The sequence below is a fragment of the Peromyscus maniculatus genome, chromosome X (genome assembly GCF_049852395.1).
Source record: "Peromyscus maniculatus bairdii isolate BWxNUB_F1_BW_parent chromosome X, HU_Pman_BW_mat_3.1, whole genome shotgun sequence".
In the NCBI taxonomy this organism is placed as follows: domain Eukaryota; kingdom Metazoa; phylum Chordata; class Mammalia; order Rodentia; family Cricetidae; genus Peromyscus; species Peromyscus maniculatus.
Genome location: NC_134875.1, coordinates 144,781,418 through 144,802,160, shown reverse-complemented (window position 1 = coordinate 144,802,160; position 20,743 = coordinate 144,781,418). Strand labels below are relative to the sequence as shown.

Genomic DNA, 20,743 nt, shown 5'->3' with positions numbered 1-20,743 from the left:
AAAACATCACCACAAAAAGCTGTTGTAAGAGCTGCATGACCTGAGCTAGGGCTGAGAGACCAGATGACTCTGTTAATCAAGCTTCCAGGGAATGCCAGCAAGCACACCCAATCTTTGATCTATGCAACCAGTTTTATGTCTTAAGACTCTGAAGATGGTGCATGGGTGTTGGTTGTGGAATAACTATCAGGGAAATCTATTCCCAGAGCTTCATGACACAAGGTAGATATTGGAGAAAGTAGATGTCTCTGAAGGTGATATATTGGAGAACTCAACAAGCCAAATCTGGGTGCATACAGACCTTGGAATGGAGTATGGTCATCACCCAGTTTGGAAGGCTTCTTGAAGAACTAACTAGGAAAAGATGGTTAAGGAGCTATACCACCAGAGATAGCCATGGGAGTGTGTTGATGTCATTGGTGGCCAAGTTTCCAGCAACTTTACCAAGTAAGGTCAGTGCAAGAACTGTAAATTCAAATCAAGAATTCACAGATGGGCTTGCTCAAGAGAGAACTCACCAGTGAAATCTGGTGTGGCATTTTTTTTTGGCCAGAGCTGGACAGGGATATGAAGTGATGTTGATTGCAGGAAAGGCTATGGGGACATGACCAGAAAAAGGGGGTGCACAATGTCAACATGCAGAGTTAGGCCTAGGAGATGCATACAACAGGAGTGAGCTTGGTTCTGGGAGTACAATAGGGAAATGCAGGGTGACCTGTTCAAGGTCTGGGGAGTTGGGTATAGTGCTGACAGGGGAGGCACTGACTTCCCCCAAAAGTAAACACTTTGCTTGATTTACACATACTTAGCTATCTAGGCCTCTTAGTAGGCATATTGCACATCTGGGCTTACTGCTGGTTAGAACTCATCAGGAAATTTGGTGAAAGAGCTGTCTGATTAGGACCAGGCTTGATAGGGTAAACATTGCACAAGCAGGGGAATATCTATGGACCATTCAAGCAAAGTTGGTACAAGATCTGTGCATAGGATATAGGCCTGGTGTGTACAGATGAAATAGGCAGGCTGGGATGTAGAGGAACTACACAGAAATAGAAAGTGCAGGAGCTGCATTATGGGACTTAGGCCTGCGAGTTCATAGATGGTGCTGGCAGGAGAAGTTCAGGGAAATTCTATGAATAAACCTGATGTATTTGTTTCATCTAGAGTGGGGGTTGGCACTGGCTCTTAGGGAATTCACCAGCTACAATTAAATGAAGGATCCATGTGACCAGCTCTGGGCCTGGTACAGTGTGGATTGGGCTGGCAAGACAGATTCTGGAAATCTCACCAGGTAAAGACCATGCTTGAACTAAGCATCTCAAGGTAGGCCTTTGAGGGCAGAGATATTGCAGTTGGGTTTGATTCTGGGGAAGTTCATCTTAGAGAAAGCCAGAGCAAGAGTTTCACAGTCCATCACTGACAGAACACATAGGTAAGGAACCAAGGCAGAAACTTGGAGACAGGAACTGAAGCACAGACCATGAAGGAACACTGCTTGCTCTCCATGGCTACCTCAGCTTGCTTCCTTATTCAACTCTCAAACACATGTATCACACACAGTGGACTAGATCCTCCCAGGTAAGTCATTACTCAAGAGAATGATCCACACACTTTCTCTTTTGCTTAGTTTTGCTTTTTTGAGACAGGGTTTCTCTGTGTACCTTGCCTGTACTGGAACTTGCTCTGTAGAATAGGCTGGCCTCGAATCCATAGAGAACCACTGCCTCTGCCTTCTAAGTGCTGAGATCAATGGCATGAACCACCACACCCACCTTCCACACACTCTCTTAAAGGCCAGTTTCCTGAAGGCATTCACTCAACTAAAGTTTACTCTTTCAGATGAATCAAGATTGCATCAAGGTGACAAAAAACCCAAAAAACAAAAAACAAAACAAAAAACCCTATCCAGCATAGCCAGGTTCCATCCCATTCCATCACAACCTGCAAAAGAATTGGGGAGAATATTCCATGTGGTACTGAATTTTCAGTAAGCACAAACTCAAGATTATATGGTAAATAGAATCTTGATTCATAGTTTAAGAACCCCTAAGGTCATGTAGTGTATATCATGGCTTGAGACCCATGAAGGCCATCCAGGAAGTCTAGAAGACCCCTTCATGAAACTGAATATGAACTTGATGCTTCAACGGAGACAGTAGAATGTTGGAAGACAGGCCCTTGATGTGCTTGGCCTAGAAAGCTACATGTATATATTGTAGAGAGCTCAAGAAAGAGGCTACAAGCCGGGCAATGGTGACACACACCTTTAGTCCCAGCTCTCAGGAGGCACAGGCAGGTCGATCTTTATAAGTTTGAGGCAAGAAAGAAAGAAAAGAAAGACAGACAGAAAGAAAGTAGGAAAGAAAGAAAGAAAGAAAGAAAGAAAGAAAGAAAGAAAGAAAGAAAGAAAGAAAGAAAGAAAGAAAGAAAGAAAGAAAAGAAAGAAAGAAAAGGAAAGAGAGAAAGAAAAAAGGAAAGAGAGAAAGAAGGATAGGTTATAGTGCTACAGCCAGTAAAACTGGAAGGCCAGGGTTCCTTCAGCCCCTTGACTCCAACATGATACATACCATCATATCACTAGATGACAGGTATAATATAGAGCTTCGGGATTCAGAGTTTTCTCTCTTCGGTTTAGGTCTTCATTCAAGACACTCTTCCCTTACCATGTCCGCACTCCTCCCCTTTATAATGGTAATATTTACTCTGTACCATTTTATGTTAGAAGTCTGGGAGTCAATTTATGATTGTCCAGGGTCTCACTGTTGAAAACCTGCCAAGTCCCAAAAAAGACACTAGATTCCCAAAGAAACATGGGACTGTTTTAAAGATGGAATAAATGTATTTTGCATAATGAAATGAACTTCAACTTATAGCAACAAGGGGGAGAATATTGTATCTTAAAAGCAATAAACCTGAGGTGGGTGAGATTGCTGACTGTGTAAGAGTGTGTGCCATCAAGCCTTATAATGTGAGATTGAACACAGTGGTGGAGATATTAAAACAAGAAAACCAACCCTGACAAGCTGTCCTGTCTTCTGCACACCACATGGCCCATCAGAACACATTGGAGATGCCTGGCCTTTTGTGATCGTCACAACCAGGGAATTAGGATATGGCTACTGCTTTCTAGTAGAGACAGGCTGCAGATGGCAAAGACATCTTCAGTGTACAGCATTGCCTTCTTACTTCAAGAGAGCATTCCATAATGCCAGTAGTGCCAAGGCTGAGACATCCAGCTCTCCCCTCCAGAGATCTGAGTACTTAAGTGTTTCCACACAGGAATGTGGGGTTCTTGTGTATGTGTGTTGAGGTGTCAGTTTACTTACAAACCTCTTTCACCTTGTGTATGTCATGTTTATTTAAGCAACTTACATTTCACCAGTACTCTTGCCTGCTACTGCTTGTTGGCAACATCCAAAGACATGATCATCACCCACAGAGGATAAAATGAGAAAACAGTTAAAGAAAGGAGTATATTTGACAGGAAGGGAAGATATACAATTTAGACACACCCCAGAAACCAAGTTGATATTTTATTTGGAATGAGTTGGTGATTGCATAGTACTGTGTGAAAATGGGCAATTTCTTCAGAGATTCTCCTGGCAGATGTTACAAATGCCAAAGCCCTCAATTCAGGCCTTTTGCTCAGCCAGTTTGGAAGCACATGGTGCCCTCACCCGACTGTGTATTGTCAAGGAGATCATCTTATAGAGGAACAAAATGACACCAAAGAGCGACATTGTGGCTGTCAGGACACCCATTGGGAACACCTTTGTGCAGTGTTTCTTTATAATGTCTTCTTTCTTTACAGGAAAGTCGGGTGGAAATTCAAGTGTGGTTTGCTCATACATGTCTACAAGGTGGATCAAGGTCACAGTAACAAGTGTGAAAAGGCTGCTCACAGCCAAAATTATGGCAGACACCTTGTAGCAAAACAGCTGGATCTCAATGAATGGTTCTTCCATGTAGCTGATCTTAATGGCCACTGAAGTGAAAATCAGGACTAGGATTTTCATCAAAATGGCCCACACTATCAGGACTTGTAAATACTGAAATTCTGATGACTTGTACCAGGTTTCATTGATAGGGGTATGAACCAACATCCTGGTCATAGACCCAGAGATGTTAAAGTCCTGAGTGTAATAAGTTTCCCAGAGTCCAATTGACACAAATTGCACAAGCTTGTTGTTAAACTCCCACAGGCACCAGCATTGGCTGTTTGCAAGGATGATTTCAAATACCAAAGCTGATGTACTACAAATCAGGCCACTGAACTTGAAGATGTACTCCTTCATGTTGGCAAATCTGAACAAGGCATGAAAGAAGAATAGAGTCAGTGAGAATACAAGGGAAGACAGGAAAACAGGAGTCATGGCTTTAAAAGCACTGAGCTCTCATACCTTTTTCCCTGTTGTCACATGGAGATATTTCAGTGGTCTATGTACAGATTACTATTCCAAACACTGTAAATAATAGTAAGAGAAGCTTGGAGATCCATGAGTTTAGTGGCAATAGCTACTTTATGATAATTTGGACAACAATTTCATAATATCCATCAAATGCTGAAATGTGCATATTTGTTGACCAGGTGTTTCAGTGCTTGGAATTGACAGTGAGATTGGGGTTGGCAATATCACACTAAGATCATGTTTATTCACCTTTGTTTGTAATATAGAAATATTATGAATAATGTAAATGAGGGTAATAAACAAAGGAATGCTCAAATAAATTATCACTTCTAAAATAATGTGATGAAACTTCTCATGACTATTAAAAAAGGAAGTAACCTACATGTCCTGCTGAAATCAAAAAATGAAAACTATAATTCACATGGTATATCCAATCATGTGTGAATGTCATTCATACTGCTTACATGTGTATACAAGTATGTACACATATGTGTACACATATGCATATATTTATTCACAAATGTATATTATCCCAAAAGACACACACCAAATAAAGAACTCTAGGTAGATCAAAGGAGTAGTGTACACTGTACTTCTTATTAGTATTTTCTGAATTGTAATTATTACTAAAAAACCATGAACTACATATATCTCATAATTAAAGCTAGATTGAGAATGACTTTCAAGACATGAAGGTATTTGGGATAGGGATATGGCTTAGAGTTATAGTGATCACCTAAGATGAATAAGACTCTGAACTCATTCCTCAGTATAAGAAAACTAAAATCTCTGTGTAAAATATGAGGTTTCATGGATATTTCCATTATTTTCTCTTCACATATTCAAATACCTTCTTTGAACATAAAACTAAGCCTCCATGGGTTGCTGGCCATTATGGAAAACTCCCCATGGCAAGGCTCCCCAACCCCCTATCAGACCCTGCAATCTACAAGACCCAAGTCCTACTCCAATACCCAAGTGCCTGGGATTCCAGTAACTTCCTGAGACAAGGAATCTTCCAGCTCTCATTGGACCAAGATGTGAGTGACTCCCCTCCCTCCCAGAGAGTCCTGCCTCTGGGAACCAGGCCCTGGGAAAAAAACAGTCCCCAAGAACCCCTAGACAACTCTTTCCCAGATGCTGGCTAGCAGGGAAAATTTCCTTGGGCCAGGCTTCTCCACTAACCCCCCCCATCGGACCCTACAGTCTACACCCCAAGCACTACCCAATACCCATCTGCCTACAACCCCAGCAACTTGCTGAGACAAGGAATCCACCAGCTCTCATTGGTTCAATGGTGGCTTCCTGAGACACATAATCTGCCAGTTCTCACTGAACCAAGAGAGGCTTCCTAAGACACAGATTCCACCAGCTCTGACTATACCAACAGCCCTGAGAAGACCAAGAGCAACTAGGTGAGTCACAGAATCAGCTAGCTTGCATTGGTCCAAGTGTACTCCCTGATATTTAGAATCTGCCAGCTCCACTTAGACAAAGAGCTAAGACTGGACACAAAGGGACCCCCTGAGTCACAGACACAAAATGCACAGAGTGGACCACTACCAGTTTGCTCAGACTCAGGCACCTCTTGCACCTATTAGAGGATGAGATGGGCAGATTTCAATGCAAAATACATACAAAAACATAAAGAACAATATACCATCAACAGAACCTAGCCCTCTTCTAACAGTAAGACCTAACATAACAATGTAGAACAATCAGAAGAAAATGACCTTAAAAATAGCTTCATGAAGATGATAGAGGCCTTTCAAGAAAAAAAATGAAAAATTCCCTTAAAGGAATTGAGGAAAAGACAAACAAAAAAATTGGAAGAAATCAACAAAGAAATAGAGGAAAAGGCAACTGAAAAATAGGAGGAAATCAATAAATCCCTTAAAGAAAGCCAAGAAACGCATGAAAAAGCAATTAAACATGTGAAGGAAACAGTTCAAAACCTGAAAAGGGAAATAGAAACAATGAAGAAGACACAAACAGAGGGAATGCTGGATATAGAAAATATGAGTAAACAAACAGAAAACACAGATGCAAATAACGAGCAGAATACAAGAGATGGAAGAGAGAGTCTCTGGTGTAGAGGATACAATGGAGGAAATGAATTAATCAGTCAAAGAAAATACCAGAGCCTCAGTGGCGGCGGCTGGCAGAGACAGACAGGCTCAGCAGGCTGGCAGAGACATACAGGCCTGGAGGCGGCCCACAGAGACAGACAGGCTGGTGGCAGCCGGCAAATACTGACAGGCCCTGTGGTGGCCCACAGAGATAGACAGGCCCTGCCTCGGCTGGCAGAGACATACAGGCCCAGTGGTGGCAGCCAGCAGAGACATACAGGCCTGGCGGCAGCCTGCACAGGTACACAGTAACAGAAGCAGTGACAAGGAGAGGCAAGTAGACCTGCAGTGGTGGCCAGCAGAGGTAGACAGGCCTGGCAGAGGCAGGCAGGCACAGCAGAGGCAGACGGCAGCCCAGTGGGGAGGCAGGCAGGCCAAGCACGTGTCAGCCAAAACACATTTGCAATAAAGACCAGAAACTGAGCTATTACCCGCTGAAGAGCTAGTGAAAACAAGCTCTTAATCAAGACCTTGAAACAGGGACGCTTCTAAACCCAACACCTGGGGAAGAAGCTATCTCTGTGGGATGGAACCAGAACAAATCTCAACACTCCATCTGAGGCCAACTCAGGGCCCAGCTGCTGATCCTGCGAAACCCAACAACTTGGAGGTGTTTGTAAGACTACCCTACTCAGCTGAAATCCATCTGGGAGAGGATTCAGATCCCTACAGTTTGAAGTCTGAAGAAACAAGATCAGCTGACGAGTTGACGAATGAACAAAACATGACCTGGGAACACAGAAGAAGGCGCTGCCCAGCCACCAAACCAGATCACCAGAATCATAAGTATATACTTCACCAACTGAGATCAGCTGCTCCTGAAGAAACAGCCCAATAGCACCAATTTAACCAAGAAATCCTAGTGAACCAAGACTAAAAATTAGAACGAGAGGCACTCTCAGACATAGATACCACCTGCACTAAGCAGAGGAAGAGATGAGTAGATACCAGTGTAAAAATGCAGGCAACAACTTTAAAACCTATATGGCAACATCAGAACCTAGTGATTCTACACCTGCAAGTACTGAACATACCAAGACAGAAAAAACAGAAGAAATCAATCCTCAAATGACTTTAAGAAGATGATAGAGGCCCTTAAAGAAGAAAAAAATTCCCTTAAAGAGGAAATAAAAAATTCACTTAAAGATGAAATGAAAAACTCCATTAAAGAGGAAATAAAATTTCCCTTAAAGAGGAAATGAAAACTCCATTAAAGAGGAAATACAAACTTCCCTTAAAGAGGAAATGAAAAACTCCCTTAAAGAAATGGAAGAAAAAATGAACAAAAATTGGGAAGAAATCAAAAAAATCCAAGAAAAAACAATTAAACAGATGAAAGAAACATTCCAACAATTAAACAGATGAAAGAAACATTCCAAGATCTGAAAAATCAATTTGAGTCAATAAAGAAAACACATGCTGAGGGAATGCTGGAAATAGAAATCCTGACTAAATGAACAGGAGCTACAGAAACAAGCATAGCCAACCGATTGCAAGAGATGGAACAGAGAATCTCTGACACTGAAGACACAATAGAGAAAATAGATTCATCAGTCAAAGAAAACACTAAAGACAAAATAGTCGTAACAGAAAACATCCAAGAAATTTGGGACACCATGAAAAAACCAAACCTAAAAATAATAGGGATAGAAGAAGGAGAGGAATACCAACTCAAAGGCACAGAAAATATAATCAACAAAATCATAGAAGAAAACTTTCCTAACCTAAAGAAAGAAATACCTATGAAGATACAAGAAGCTCACAGAACACCGAATAGGATGGCTCCAAAGGAAAAAAAAGTCCCCTCACCACACAATAATCAAAACACTAAACACACAGAACAAAGAAAAAATATTAAGAGCCACAAAGGAAATAGACCAAGTAACATATAAAGGCAAACCCATCAGAATAAAACCAGACTTCTCAATAGAGACTATGAAACTAGAAGATCATGTACAAATCTTATGCAGACACTAAGAGAAATATTACATATAGAATTATTACATATATTACATATAGAGAAATATTACAAATAGATCCATATCTGTCACCATGCACAAAACTCAAGTCCAAGTGGATCAAAGACCTAAACATAGATCCAGTTACACTAAACTTAATAGAAAAGAAAGTAGGAAGCACTCTTGAATGCATTGGCACCAGAGACCATTTCCTAAATAAAACACCAACAGCACAGACCCTGAGCACAATAATTAATAAATGGGACCTCTCAAAATTGAGAAGCTTTTGCAGGGCAAAAGACACAGTCAATAAGACAAAAAGACAGCCAACAGAATGGGAAAAGATCTTCACCAACCCCACATCTGACAGAGGATTGATCTCCACAGTATATATAGAACTCAAGAAATTAGACATCAAAATACTAAACAGTCCTATTAAAAAATGGGCTAAAGGGCTAAACAGAGAATTCACAAAAAAGAATCACAAATGGCTGAAAGACATTTAAAGAAATGCTCAACATCCTTAATCATCAGACAAATGCAAATCAAAATGACTCTGAGATAGCACCTTACACCTGTCAGAATGGCTACGGTCAAAAACACCAATGACAGTCAATGATGGAGAGGATGTGGAGCAAAGGGAACACTCCTCCACTGTTGGTGGGAATGCAAACTTGTACAACCACTGTGGAAATCAGTATGACGGTTTCTCAGAAAATTAGGAATCGAACTACCTCAAGACCCAGCCATCCCACTCTTGGGCATATACCCAAGGAATGCTGATTCATACCATAAAGATACATTCTCAGCTATGTTCATAGCAGCACTATTTGTAATAGCCAGAACCTGGAAACAACCTAGATGCCTGTCAACAGAAGAATGGATGAAAAAAATGTGGTACATATACACAATGGAGTACTACTCAGCAGAGAAAAACAATGAAAGCATGAAATTGGCAGGCAAATGGATGGAACTAGAAAAAATCATCCTGGGTGAGGTAATCCAAACCCAGAAAGACAGTCATGGTAAGTAGTCACTCATAAGTGGATTCTAGATATAAAATAAAGAACAATCAGACTACAACACATAGAATCATGGAGGCTAGATATACAGCATGGAGGTCCCTAGGATGACTGTGGCTTATAATAAATTTTGGTTTTACAAAAAAAAAGAAATTTATGAAAGGAATTTGGACAACGACCAGTAAAATGAGAGAAAAGTCTAAGAAAGAATCTCTTTCAAAAGTAATTTGCACAATATTACAAGGAGGTTTCTTGAATTTCACGTGAGATGAAAAGTAAAGAATTATTCACTGATCTTGGCAGCACTACATGAGTTACTATGTTATTCAGGGATCTTCAGAGAAATGGAGCTAATGGTGTGTGTGCTTATGTTAGCAGACTGATCTTAAGTGTGTGGCTCATGGGACTGTAAAAATTGGCAATTCCAAATTCTTCAGGGTAAGAATTGGCCCGAAAAATCAGGAAAAATTTGCTATTTGAGTGAGAAAGTAACCCACAGAGAGAATTCTCTTGCTGAAGACACTAGTCTCTTGAGAGTAAAGCCTTCACTGAATGAGGTCCATCCACATTATGAAGATCAATCTGCTTAACCCAAGGTAAAGTTATTGGTTTATGTTAAGTTCATAGAAGAAATGTATTTATACTGTGCTATGAAAGCTGCCAGGGGAAAAAAGCAATCAATAGTCCCACCAAGCTGTAAAGCCTATGAACCACAACAATGACCAGCCAGACAAGGTACCCTCAATGGCACAATAGTGACACTTTTATCTTGAGAGTAACCAACAGCTTTTTAATTGAGTCCAAGGCCTCCTTGGTATTGGGGCATTCATGCCTAAAAGTGTAAACCTAGCCAATCACAAATGGTTAGAGAGGCCATAGACTCTACTACTGCTATCTCCTAATACAGTATGATTCCTAACTTCATTCTGAACACTTACCCTTGTATCTACAGAAGAGTATCTCTGACCCCTGACAAAGAAGCTTCTTAAAACAGATAGGGCTATTACAGAGATCCACAAATCAGAGAATTTGTTGAAATCAGAGGGTAAGTGACCGTAGGGTACCCGACTATGATTGATACATCTATGACACAATTTTTATACCTAAAGCTCAGGAAAAATCATGGAAGAAGGAGGTGGAAAAATTATAAGAGGCAGAGAGACCAGAGGTTAAATATCAAGCAGCTCTCCAGAGAAGTAATGGGACTATAAAAAGTCTTAAGCCGGGCTGTGGTGGCAGACACCTTTAATCCCAGCACTCGGGAGGCAGAGCCAGGCGGATCTCTGTGAGTTCGAGGCAAGCCTGGGGTACCAAGTGAGTCCCAGAAAAGGCACAAAGCTACACAGAGAAACTCTGTCTCGAAAAACCAAAAAAAAAAAAAAAGGCTTTGACCTATTCAATATCCCTTTCATGATAAAACTCCCTAGGAAAAATGTAACCAGAGGGAACTTGAACAACTTCGTAAAGAACATGTGCAGAATGGTTACAGGTGACATCACAGTGCTGCAAGAGGAAGTGGTTTCCTTTGGAGGTCAGGAACATGACTGGGAAGGTGGAATGTTCCCAGTCATATTGGACACATTAATAGACATTCTGGAAACTACAACACGCAAGGAGAACAAATAAAAGCCACAACAAGTAGTAAGAAAGAAATTGTCTTTAATTGAAGATCATTTTATTATCAAAACAGAATGTAAGGAATCTCAAAAAAAATACCAACCGTCCTATGACTAAGTCATAGATACAAAAACAAACAAACAAACAAACAAACAAAAAATACAAACCACAGTTTTTTCTCTATACTAACAATAAACATGATGGAACTAAAATTTAAAACACAACAACAACAACAAAAAAAGAAAATACCAAAACCAAAAAAGGAATAACACAAAATGTCCAGGAAATCTTGGACACCATGGAAAGACCAAACCTAAGAATAATAGGGATAGAAGCAAGAGAAGAATACCAAATCAAAGGCACAGAAAATATATTCAACAAAATCATGGAAGAAAACTTTCCCAACTTAAAGAAGGAAATACCTATGAAGATACAATAAGCTTATAGAACACCAAACAGACTGCGCACCCCCAAAATGTCCCCTCACCACATAATAATTAAACCACTAAACATACATAATAAAGAATATTAAGAGCAGCTAAGATAAAAGGCCAAGAGACCTATGAAGGCAGAACCATCAGAATAAAACCCTACTTCTCAATGGAGACTTTGAAAGCCAGAAGGACCTGGACAGATGTAATGCAGACACTAAGAGACCATGGATGCCAGCCTAGACTAACATAACCAACAAAACTTTAAAATAACCATAAACAGAGTGAATAAGACATTCTAAGAAAAAACCAGATTTAAACAATACCTATCCACAAATCCAGCCCTACTAAAAGCACTAAAAGGAAAATACCAACCTAAGGAAATCAGATACACCCACGAAACACAGGCAATAGATAATCCCACAGCAGTAAATCCCAAAGAAGAGAAATATACACACACTACCACCAAAAGATAACAGGAATTAATAATCCCTGGTCATCAATATCCCTTAATATCAATGGTCTTAATTCACCTATAAAAAGACACAGGCTAGTAGAATGGATATGAAAGCAGACCCATCTTTCTGCTCCATACAAGAAACACACCTCAATTTCAAAGATAGACATTACCTCAGCGTAAAAGGATGGGAAGTCTTTCCAATCAAATGGACTTAAGAAACAAGCTGGTATAGCTATCCTATTATCTCACAAAATAGAATTCAAACTAAAATCAAACAAGAGTGATTGAGAAGGGCATTACATACTCATCACAGGAATCCACCAAGATGAAGTTTCAATTCTGAACATTTATACCACAAATACAAGGGCACCCATATATGAAAAAAAATTATTAAGGCTTAAATCATACATCAAACCAAACACATTAATAGTGAGAGACTTCACCACCCTACACTCACCACTGGTTAGATCTGCAAAATCGAAACTTAACAGAGAAATAAGGGGATTAACTGATTTTATGACTCAAATAGACTTAATTGATATCTACAGAAAATTCCACCCTAACACAAAATACCTTCTTCTCAGCACCTGATGGAAACTTCTCTAAATCAACCACATACTTGGTCACAAAGCAAATCTCAACAGATACAAAAAAATTGGAATAACCTCCTATATTCTATCAGACCACCAGGGTTTACAGTTAAATTTCAACAACAACAAACATTACAAAAATCCTACAATCTCTTGGAATCTGAATAATGCTCAAACGAATCACCAATGGGTTAAAGAAGAAATAAAAAAGAAATTAAAGAGATCCTAGAATTCAATGAAAATTAATGTACTACATACCCAGACTTATGGGACACTATGAAAGCAGTGCTAAAGGGAAAATTCATAGCTCTAAATGCCCACATGAAGAAGTTGGAGAAATCTCACATTAGTGACTTAACAGCACACCTGAAAGCTCTAGAATAAGAAAAAGCAAAGTCACACAGGAGGAATAGATGCGAGGAAATTATCAAATTAAGAGCTGAAATCAATAAAATTGAAACAAAGAGAACAATATAAAGAATAAATGAAACAAAGAGTTGTTCTTTGAGAAAACCAACAAGATAGACAAGCCCTTTTCCAGACTAACCCAAAGGCAGAGAGAGAGAGAGCATCCAAATTAATAAAATCAGAAATGAAAAGGGAGATGTAACAACTGACAATGAGGAAATCCAGAAAATCATCAGGACATACTTCAAAAACCTATACTGTACAAAATTGGAAAATCTAAATGAAACAGACAATTTTCTGGATAGGGACCACATACCGAAGTTAAATCAAGACCAGATGAACTATTTAAATAGACCAATAACCCCTAAAGAATTACAAACAATCATTAAAAGGCTCCCAACCAAAAAAAGCCCAGGACCAGATGGTTTCAATTTAGAATTCTACCATCTCTTCAAACAGGCATTACTACCAATACTCTTCAAATTGTTCCACACAATAGAAACAGAAGGTTGTTTTTGACAAAGGAGCCAAAACTATACAATGGAAAATAGAAACTATCTTCAACAAATGGTGCTGGCATAACTGGATGTCAACATGTAGGAGACTGCAAATAGATCCATATCTGTCACTATGCACAAAACTTAAGTCCATGTGGATCAAAGACCTCAACATAAATCCAGTTACTCTGAATCTGATTGAAGAAAAAGTAGGAAGTAGTCTTGAAAACATTGACACCAGAGATTACTTCCTAAATATAACAACAGTAGCACAGACACTGAGAACAACAATTAATACATGGGACCTCTTGAAACTTAGAAGCTATTGTAGGGCAAAGGACACAGTCAACAAGACAAAACGACAGCCTACAGAATGGGAAAAGCTCTTCACCAACCCCAAATCTGACACAAGGTTGATATCCAGAATGTATAAAGAACTCAAGACACTAGACATTCAAATACCCAACAGTCCCAATTAAAAAGTGGGCTATACAGCTAAACAGAGAATTCTCAACAGAAGATTCTCAAATGACTGAAAGACATTTAAGGAATTGCAAATCAAAACGATCATGAGATGCCATCTTATACCCATCAGAATGGCTAAGATCAAAATCCCTGAATACAGATTATGTCGGAGAGGATGTGGATCAAGGTGAACACTCCTACACTGTTGGTGGGAATGAAAACTTGTACAACCACTTTGGAAATTAATATGGTAGTTTCTCAGAAAATTGGGAATTAACCTCCCTCAAGACCCAGCTATACCACTCTTGGGCATATACCCAAGGAATTCTCAATCATACCACAACTACACATGCTCAACTATGTTCATATGTTCATAGCAGCATTATTTTTAATATCCAGAACCTGGAAACACTCTAGATGCCCCTCAACTGAAGAATGGATAAAGAAAATGTTGTATATATACACAATGGAGTACTAGTCAGCAGAGAAAAACAATGGCATCATGAGGTTTGCAGGCAAATGGATGGAACTAGAATAAAAATCTGAGTGAAGTAACCCAGACTCAGAAAGACAAACATGGTATGTACTCCCTCAAAAGTGGATACTAGATGTAAAGCAAAGGATAAACAAACTACAACTCACAACTCTATAGAGGCTACCTAGTAAAGAGGACTTTAAGAAAGACACAGGTATTGCCAAGTGACAGAAAAATGGATCATATCTACTGAGCAAACTGGGGTGGGGGTGGGGGTAATGAAGGGCAAGGGTCGTAGGAAAGTGCGCTTAGGGGAATGGGAGTTCCTAGCTGGATCAGGAACAGATTGGGAGAACAAGCAAAGAGATACCATGATAAATGAAGACCCCCATGGGAATAGGAAGCAACAGAGTGCTAGGGAAGTCCCTAGAAATCCACAAATATACCTCCACTATAAACTACTGGCAATAACAGGGAGAGTTAGATGACCTCCATTGTGATGGAATGGCTGAATACCCTAACTGTCATGATAGAACTCTCTTCCAGTGACTGATGGAAGCAGATACAGAGATCCATGGCCAAACCCCAAGTGGAGCTCCGGGAGTCCAACCAGCGAGGAAGAGGAGGGATTATATGAGCAAGTGATATTGAGACCATGATAGGAAAAAGCACAGGGACAAATACACAAACTAACAGAAACACATGAACTGTGAACCAATAGCTGAGGAGCCTCCATGGAACTGGAGAAGGCCCTCTGGATAAGTGAGACAATTGATGAGCTTGAACTGTTTAGGAGGCCCCTAGGCAGTGGAACTGGGACCTGTCCTTGGTGCATGAGTTGGCTTTTTGGAAACTAGGGCCTATTCTGAGACACTTTGCTCAGCCTTGGTGCAGGGGACTGGACTTGCCTCAGCTGGATCTACCAGGCTGGGATGAATCACCATGGAAGACCTTGCCTTGGAGGATGTGGGAATTGGTGGGTGGTTGGGGTGGAATGAAGGCGGGTCCGAGGAGGGAGGACAGGTTTATCCGTGGGTGATATGTAAAATTAAGTTAATTATAAAATAAAAATATTTATTTAAAAAAGTTCTCAAACACACATATCACTGAAAAAAAAAGAATCCCATATAATAAAGCCACCTCTGGAGGTATCACCGTCCCTGACTTCACCCTGACTTCAAGTGCTACTATAGAGCTATAGTAATAAAAAGAGATTGGTGTTGGCATGAAAACCAACATGTGGACGAATGAAGTTGAACTGAAGACACTGACATTAACCTACACTACTATGAGCACCTGATTTTTGACAAAGAAGCCAAAACTGTACAATGGAAAAAAGAAAGCATCTTCAACAAATGGTGCTGGCATAACTGGATGTCAACATGAAAATTGCAAATAGATTCATATCTATCACAATGCCCAAAACTTAAGTCCAAGTGGATCGTAGGCCTCAATATAAAACCAGTTACACTGAACCTGATAGAAGAGAGAGCAGAAAATAATCTTGAATGCATTGGCACAGGAGACCACTTCCTAAATATAACACCAGCAGCACAGACACTGAGAACAACAATTAATAAGTGGGACTTCATGAAACTGAGAAGCTTCTGTAAGGCTTAGTATACAGTAAATAAGACAAAACAACAGCCTACAGAATGGGAAAATATTTTCATCAAGCCACATCTGACAGAGGGCAGATCTCCAAATTATATCGAGAACTCAAGAAGCTAGACAACAAAATAACAAAAAATCCAATTAAAAATTGTCTAGAGCTAAAGAGTGAATTCTCAAAGGAAGAATTTCAAATGGCCAAAAGACATTTAAGGAAATGCTCAGCATCCTTAATTATCAGGGAGATGTAAATCAAAACGACTCTGAGATACCATCTTACATCCATCAGAGTGGCTAAGACCAAAAATCCTGAAGACAGGTTATGTTAGAGAGGATGTGGATCAAGTGGGAAACTCCTCCACTGTTGGTTGGAGTGCAAACTGGTACAGCTACTTTGAAAATCAGTATGGTGGTTTCTCAGAAAATGGGGAATCAATCTTCCTCTTGTGCAAATACCCAAGGAATACTCATTCATACAACAAGGACACATGCTCAACTATGTTCATATCCGCATTATTCGTTATAGCCAGAACCTGGAAACAACCTAGATGCCCCTCAACATAAGAATGGATAAAGAGAATGTGGTATATATATACACAATGGGGTACTAATCAGCAGAAAAAAATAATGACATCATGAGGTTTGCAGGCAAATGGATGGAACTAGAAAATATCATCCTGAGTGAGGTAACCCAGAAGGATTCAAAAGGACAAACATGGCATGTACTCCCTCATAAGTGGATACTAGATATAAAGGCAACAACCAACAACTCCACAGAAGCTAACTAAAAGGGCAGAATCAAAGAGGGAAGCATGGACTGCCCTGGGAAGGGGAAATAGATGAGATCTTCATCAGTAAACTGGGAATGAAGGGTGAGCCATGGAGGGTAGGGTATAGGGGATGAGAGCATAAGGGAATGGGATGATTGAACTGGAAAAGGGATGGAGGGGAAATGAAATGAAATAAATAAGAGAGAGAGAGAGAGAGAGAGAGAGAGAGAGAGAGAGAGAGAGAGAGAGAGAGAGAGAGAGAGAGAGATCATGGGGATAAAAAAAGCCTGGTGCTAGGAAAGTTGCTAGGTATTCCCATGGATGACTCCAGCCTGGGCTACTAGCAGTAGTGTAGAGGGTTCCTGAACTGAACTGGCTTGCCCCAGAGATCAGACCGGGGAATATCCCAACTATTATCACAGAACTTTTCTCCAATGATTGATGGAAGCAGATGCAGAGATCCACAGCCAATCACTAGACCGAGCTCCAGGAGTCCAGTCAAAGAGAGAGAAGAGGGATTCTATGAGCAAGTACATCAGGATCATGATGGGGAAACATGCAAGGACAACCAAAACCACACTAGAGGGAACTCATGAAAGTTGGATCAATGGCTGTGGAGCCTACATGGATGGACACCCTTTGCATAGTGAGACAGTTGTGTAGCTTGATCTGCCTGTGAGGCCCCCTGGCAGTAGGATGAGAATCCATCTCTGTTGTTTGAATGGTAGTCCACTATCTATGATGGTGCAGTCTTGAGGCAGGGGGAAAAGCTTGGACTTGCCTCTACTGAATGTACCTCCACATGGGAGGCCTTACCTCCTTGTGGGAGGGAGTGAGGGATGGGTTGGAAGGGGAGGCTAGGGGGCAGGAGAAGGAAAGAGGGGGATCTTTGATTGGTGTGTGAAATGAATGAAAAATTTTCTTAAAAAAAACTGACTCCACATTAACTCTCTGCACAAACTTATTTAAATCAATCATCAATTTAAACCCTCAAATGTGCTGTCACTCATGGAAAAAAACTATAACCTGAGGGATGATAATTTATCAGAAAGGAAGGAGGCAAAGTGGATAACTCACTAGGCATGTGGATAACGTCATTACCACTGTCCCTGTAGGAGGATTGAGAGACTTACAAATGGGATCTCTTGCCAGGAAACCTTCCCTAGCTGCTATGCTTGGCTTCATATTCTCTATGAGATGTACTTTCTAACTTAGTGGAGGCAGTAGCTGTTCTACTAAGGAAGTTCCATCAGCAAGATGGGTCTTCAATTGATAGTAGCTCTGCCCACATCCTCTTCCTTGCCAAGGCATGTTTGAGGCAGTGGACTACAGGAATGTGGAGTTTTACAGAAATAGTGGAAACAGGATGAAGGTTGCTGTTGTTCCAAAACACTGAGCTAGCTTGTCAGGATCTGTTTCTGCCTATGTTTGAAAGCCATGGAGTGGATTCCTGTGTTTCATAAAGACTGTATGTGAAAGCTTCCATGTAATGTAAAATTTTTACCTTTGTGTATTCATGATAAGTAGATCCATTTGGAAGGTAGCAAGACCACAGATGGTCTTCTCAGTAATAGCAAATGACCATAAATAGAGTCACAGGAAGAACAGAAACACCTTCAGAAAAAGAAGTTCTGTTAGGCAGACATTTCAGCTCAGACCAGTATTCTCCCCAACCCCTGGATGCCACAATCCTTCCATTCCCCTCCTGATCTTGGCTTAGTTGGAGTCTCATTTTAACACTTCAGGAGTATTGGTACATCTGTTATTACTGGCCCTGCAATGTTACCCACCCAATCATTATCCCCATTTTGTAGTTAAGGAAACAACACAGGAAAGCTAATTCATACACTCAACTTCAGGAAGCTACACAGACAGCAGTGCAGCTCCCTGGCTTCCTGTAGTCACACACACGTATCCCAGGCACTTATGATATTCAGCAAGATTTACACATACTTAATCGCATGTCAATGACCCTTTCTGGCATTCTGTGCCCTTTGAAATTGAATGTGATTAATAAAACCACCTGGAAATGTAAAATACTTGCCTCTTTTTTTCTTCTACGAAGGTAAGTGACTGCTAGTTGTCAGAGAAGTAACTCACTTTAAAAATTCTTATGTTTCCATGGCTACTAAGCCTGAATGGTGCACTATGACCACTGAATATACAGTCATAATGGACCAACATTTTAAACAGCCCTCTGATGTGTTAATAGCTTTTTTAAAAAGTAATTTACTTTTGAATTTATGCATGAATTAGTCATTATAATTCCTGGTGGCTTTTCCAAAAAAAAAAAACTGATGAAAACAAAAGAAAAAATACTGCCATAGTGGAAGGGAAGAAAGACGTTCAATTATAAATGCAAAATGTCTTCACTGGAGAGTATGGTGGCACCTTACTTCCATAAACCTCTTAGATACAGAAACAGATTAGATATGGGATGTCCATAGTTATTAAATCTTGGGAACTTTTGTTTCCCAAAAGCAACTTGGATGAGGGCCGGGCGGTGGTGGCGCACGCCTTTAATCCCAGCACTCAGGAGGCAAAGCCAGGCGGATCTCTGTGAGTTCAAGGCCAGCCTGGGCTACCAAGTGAGTTCCAGGAAAGGCGCAAAGCTACACAGAGAAACCCTGTCTCGAAAAACCAAAAAAAAAAAAAAAAAAAAAAGAAAAGAAAAAAAGAAAGCCACACTGGAAACAGCCAGGCATGGTGACTCATACCTTTGCCGGGCGGTGGTGGCGCACGCCTTTAATCCCAGCACTTGGGAGGCAGAGGCAGGCGGATCTCTGTGAGTTCGAGGCCAGCCTGGGCTACCAAGTGAGTCCCAGGAAAGGCGCAAAGCTACACAGAGAAACCCTGTCTCGAAAAACCAAAAAAAAAAAAAAAAAAAAAAAAAAGCAACTTGGAGAGGCAATGGTTTATGTGGCTTATATTTCCACATCATAGTCCATCATCAAAAGAGGTCAGGACAGGAACTACAGGGAGGAAACTAGAGGCAGGAACTAAATGAAGAAGCCACTGCATACTGGTTCCTTCCCACAGATGATTCAGCTTGCTCATTTTGCTTTTTCATGCCTTCCAGGCCCAGACACCCAGAGGTGACATTGCCCAGTGAGTTAGGTCCTACTATGTCAATCATTAATCAAGAAATTCCCTATAGGGTTGCCTGTAGGCAATCAGAAGTAGGCATTTTATTAACTGGGGTTCCTCCTGCCAGATTAACTTGTATCAATTTACAAACAAAACCAAAGAAAAATCAAAAGTTTCCCCAGAAATGGCTGTCACCTTGTTATGCAGGTGATTATAAATATATATCCAGTAATCATTCTTAGTACAGTTAAAGTTTGAGAACCTCTCATACTCTAGATACATACTCAAAATGAAGCAGAAGAAAAGAGTGGAGAAGAGAAAAAAGTGAAAATGGCTCTCCTTATTTTTTTGGAACTAGTTTCCTGCATTTAAAAAAAAGAGACTTTCTGTTCATTTTACCTGTCAACCACAGATTTCCTGTCTTCCCGCCTCCCACCCTCCCAGGCTTCCCACCCAACACACGCCCCATTCCCATATCTTCCAAGCCAAGGTCTCCCATAGCGAGTGAGCAGAGCCCAGTACACTACATTGAGGAAGGTTCACGCCCCTCCTCCCTGCATCAAGGCTGCACAAAGTGTCCCAACATAGGCATAGGCTCCAAAGCCGGCTCATGCATAAGCAACAGGTCCCAGTCCCATGGCTTGGGGGACCTCCAAACAGTTTAAGCCAAACAACTGTCTCACTTATCCAGATGGCCCAGTACAGTACCATGGGGACTCCTCAGCTATTGGTGAACAGTTTATGTGTCTCCACTAGTTTGACTGGTTGTCTATGTTCTTTTTCCAGTCACGGTCTCCATATCTCTTGCTCATAG

The 20,743-nt window shown here is 40.6% G+C and overlaps 1 protein-coding gene across 1 annotated transcript; it reads right to left on the bottom strand.

Annotated features, from left to right (window-relative positions):
• Positions 1–3,520: 3,520 nt before the first annotated feature.
• On the bottom strand, positions 3,521–18,458 carry LOC102913701 (uncharacterized). Its single transcript, XM_076562295.1, has 2 exons — positions 18,347–18,458; positions 3,521–4,305 (listed from the first exon to the last, which is right to left on the bottom strand). Exons 1-2 carry the CDS (start codon positions 18,373–18,375, stop codon positions 3,633–3,635), a joined length of 702 nt encoding a protein of 233 aa, XP_076418410.1. The 5' UTR covers positions 18,376–18,458; the 3' UTR covers positions 3,521–3,632.
• Between the last annotated feature and the right edge of the window lie 2,285 nt (positions 18,459–20,743).

What these genes read in the sequence shown, in the direction of transcription:
- LOC102913701 (XM_076562295.1), bottom strand. Translation starts at nt 18,375, where the DNA reads ATGGATCTACTTATCATGAATACACAAAG. An exon ending in CTTATCATGAATACACAAAG is followed by an intron (nt 4,306 to 18,346) that starts GTAAAAATTTTA and finishes TGCCTTGTTCAG; the next exon opens with ATTTGCCAACATGAAGGAGT.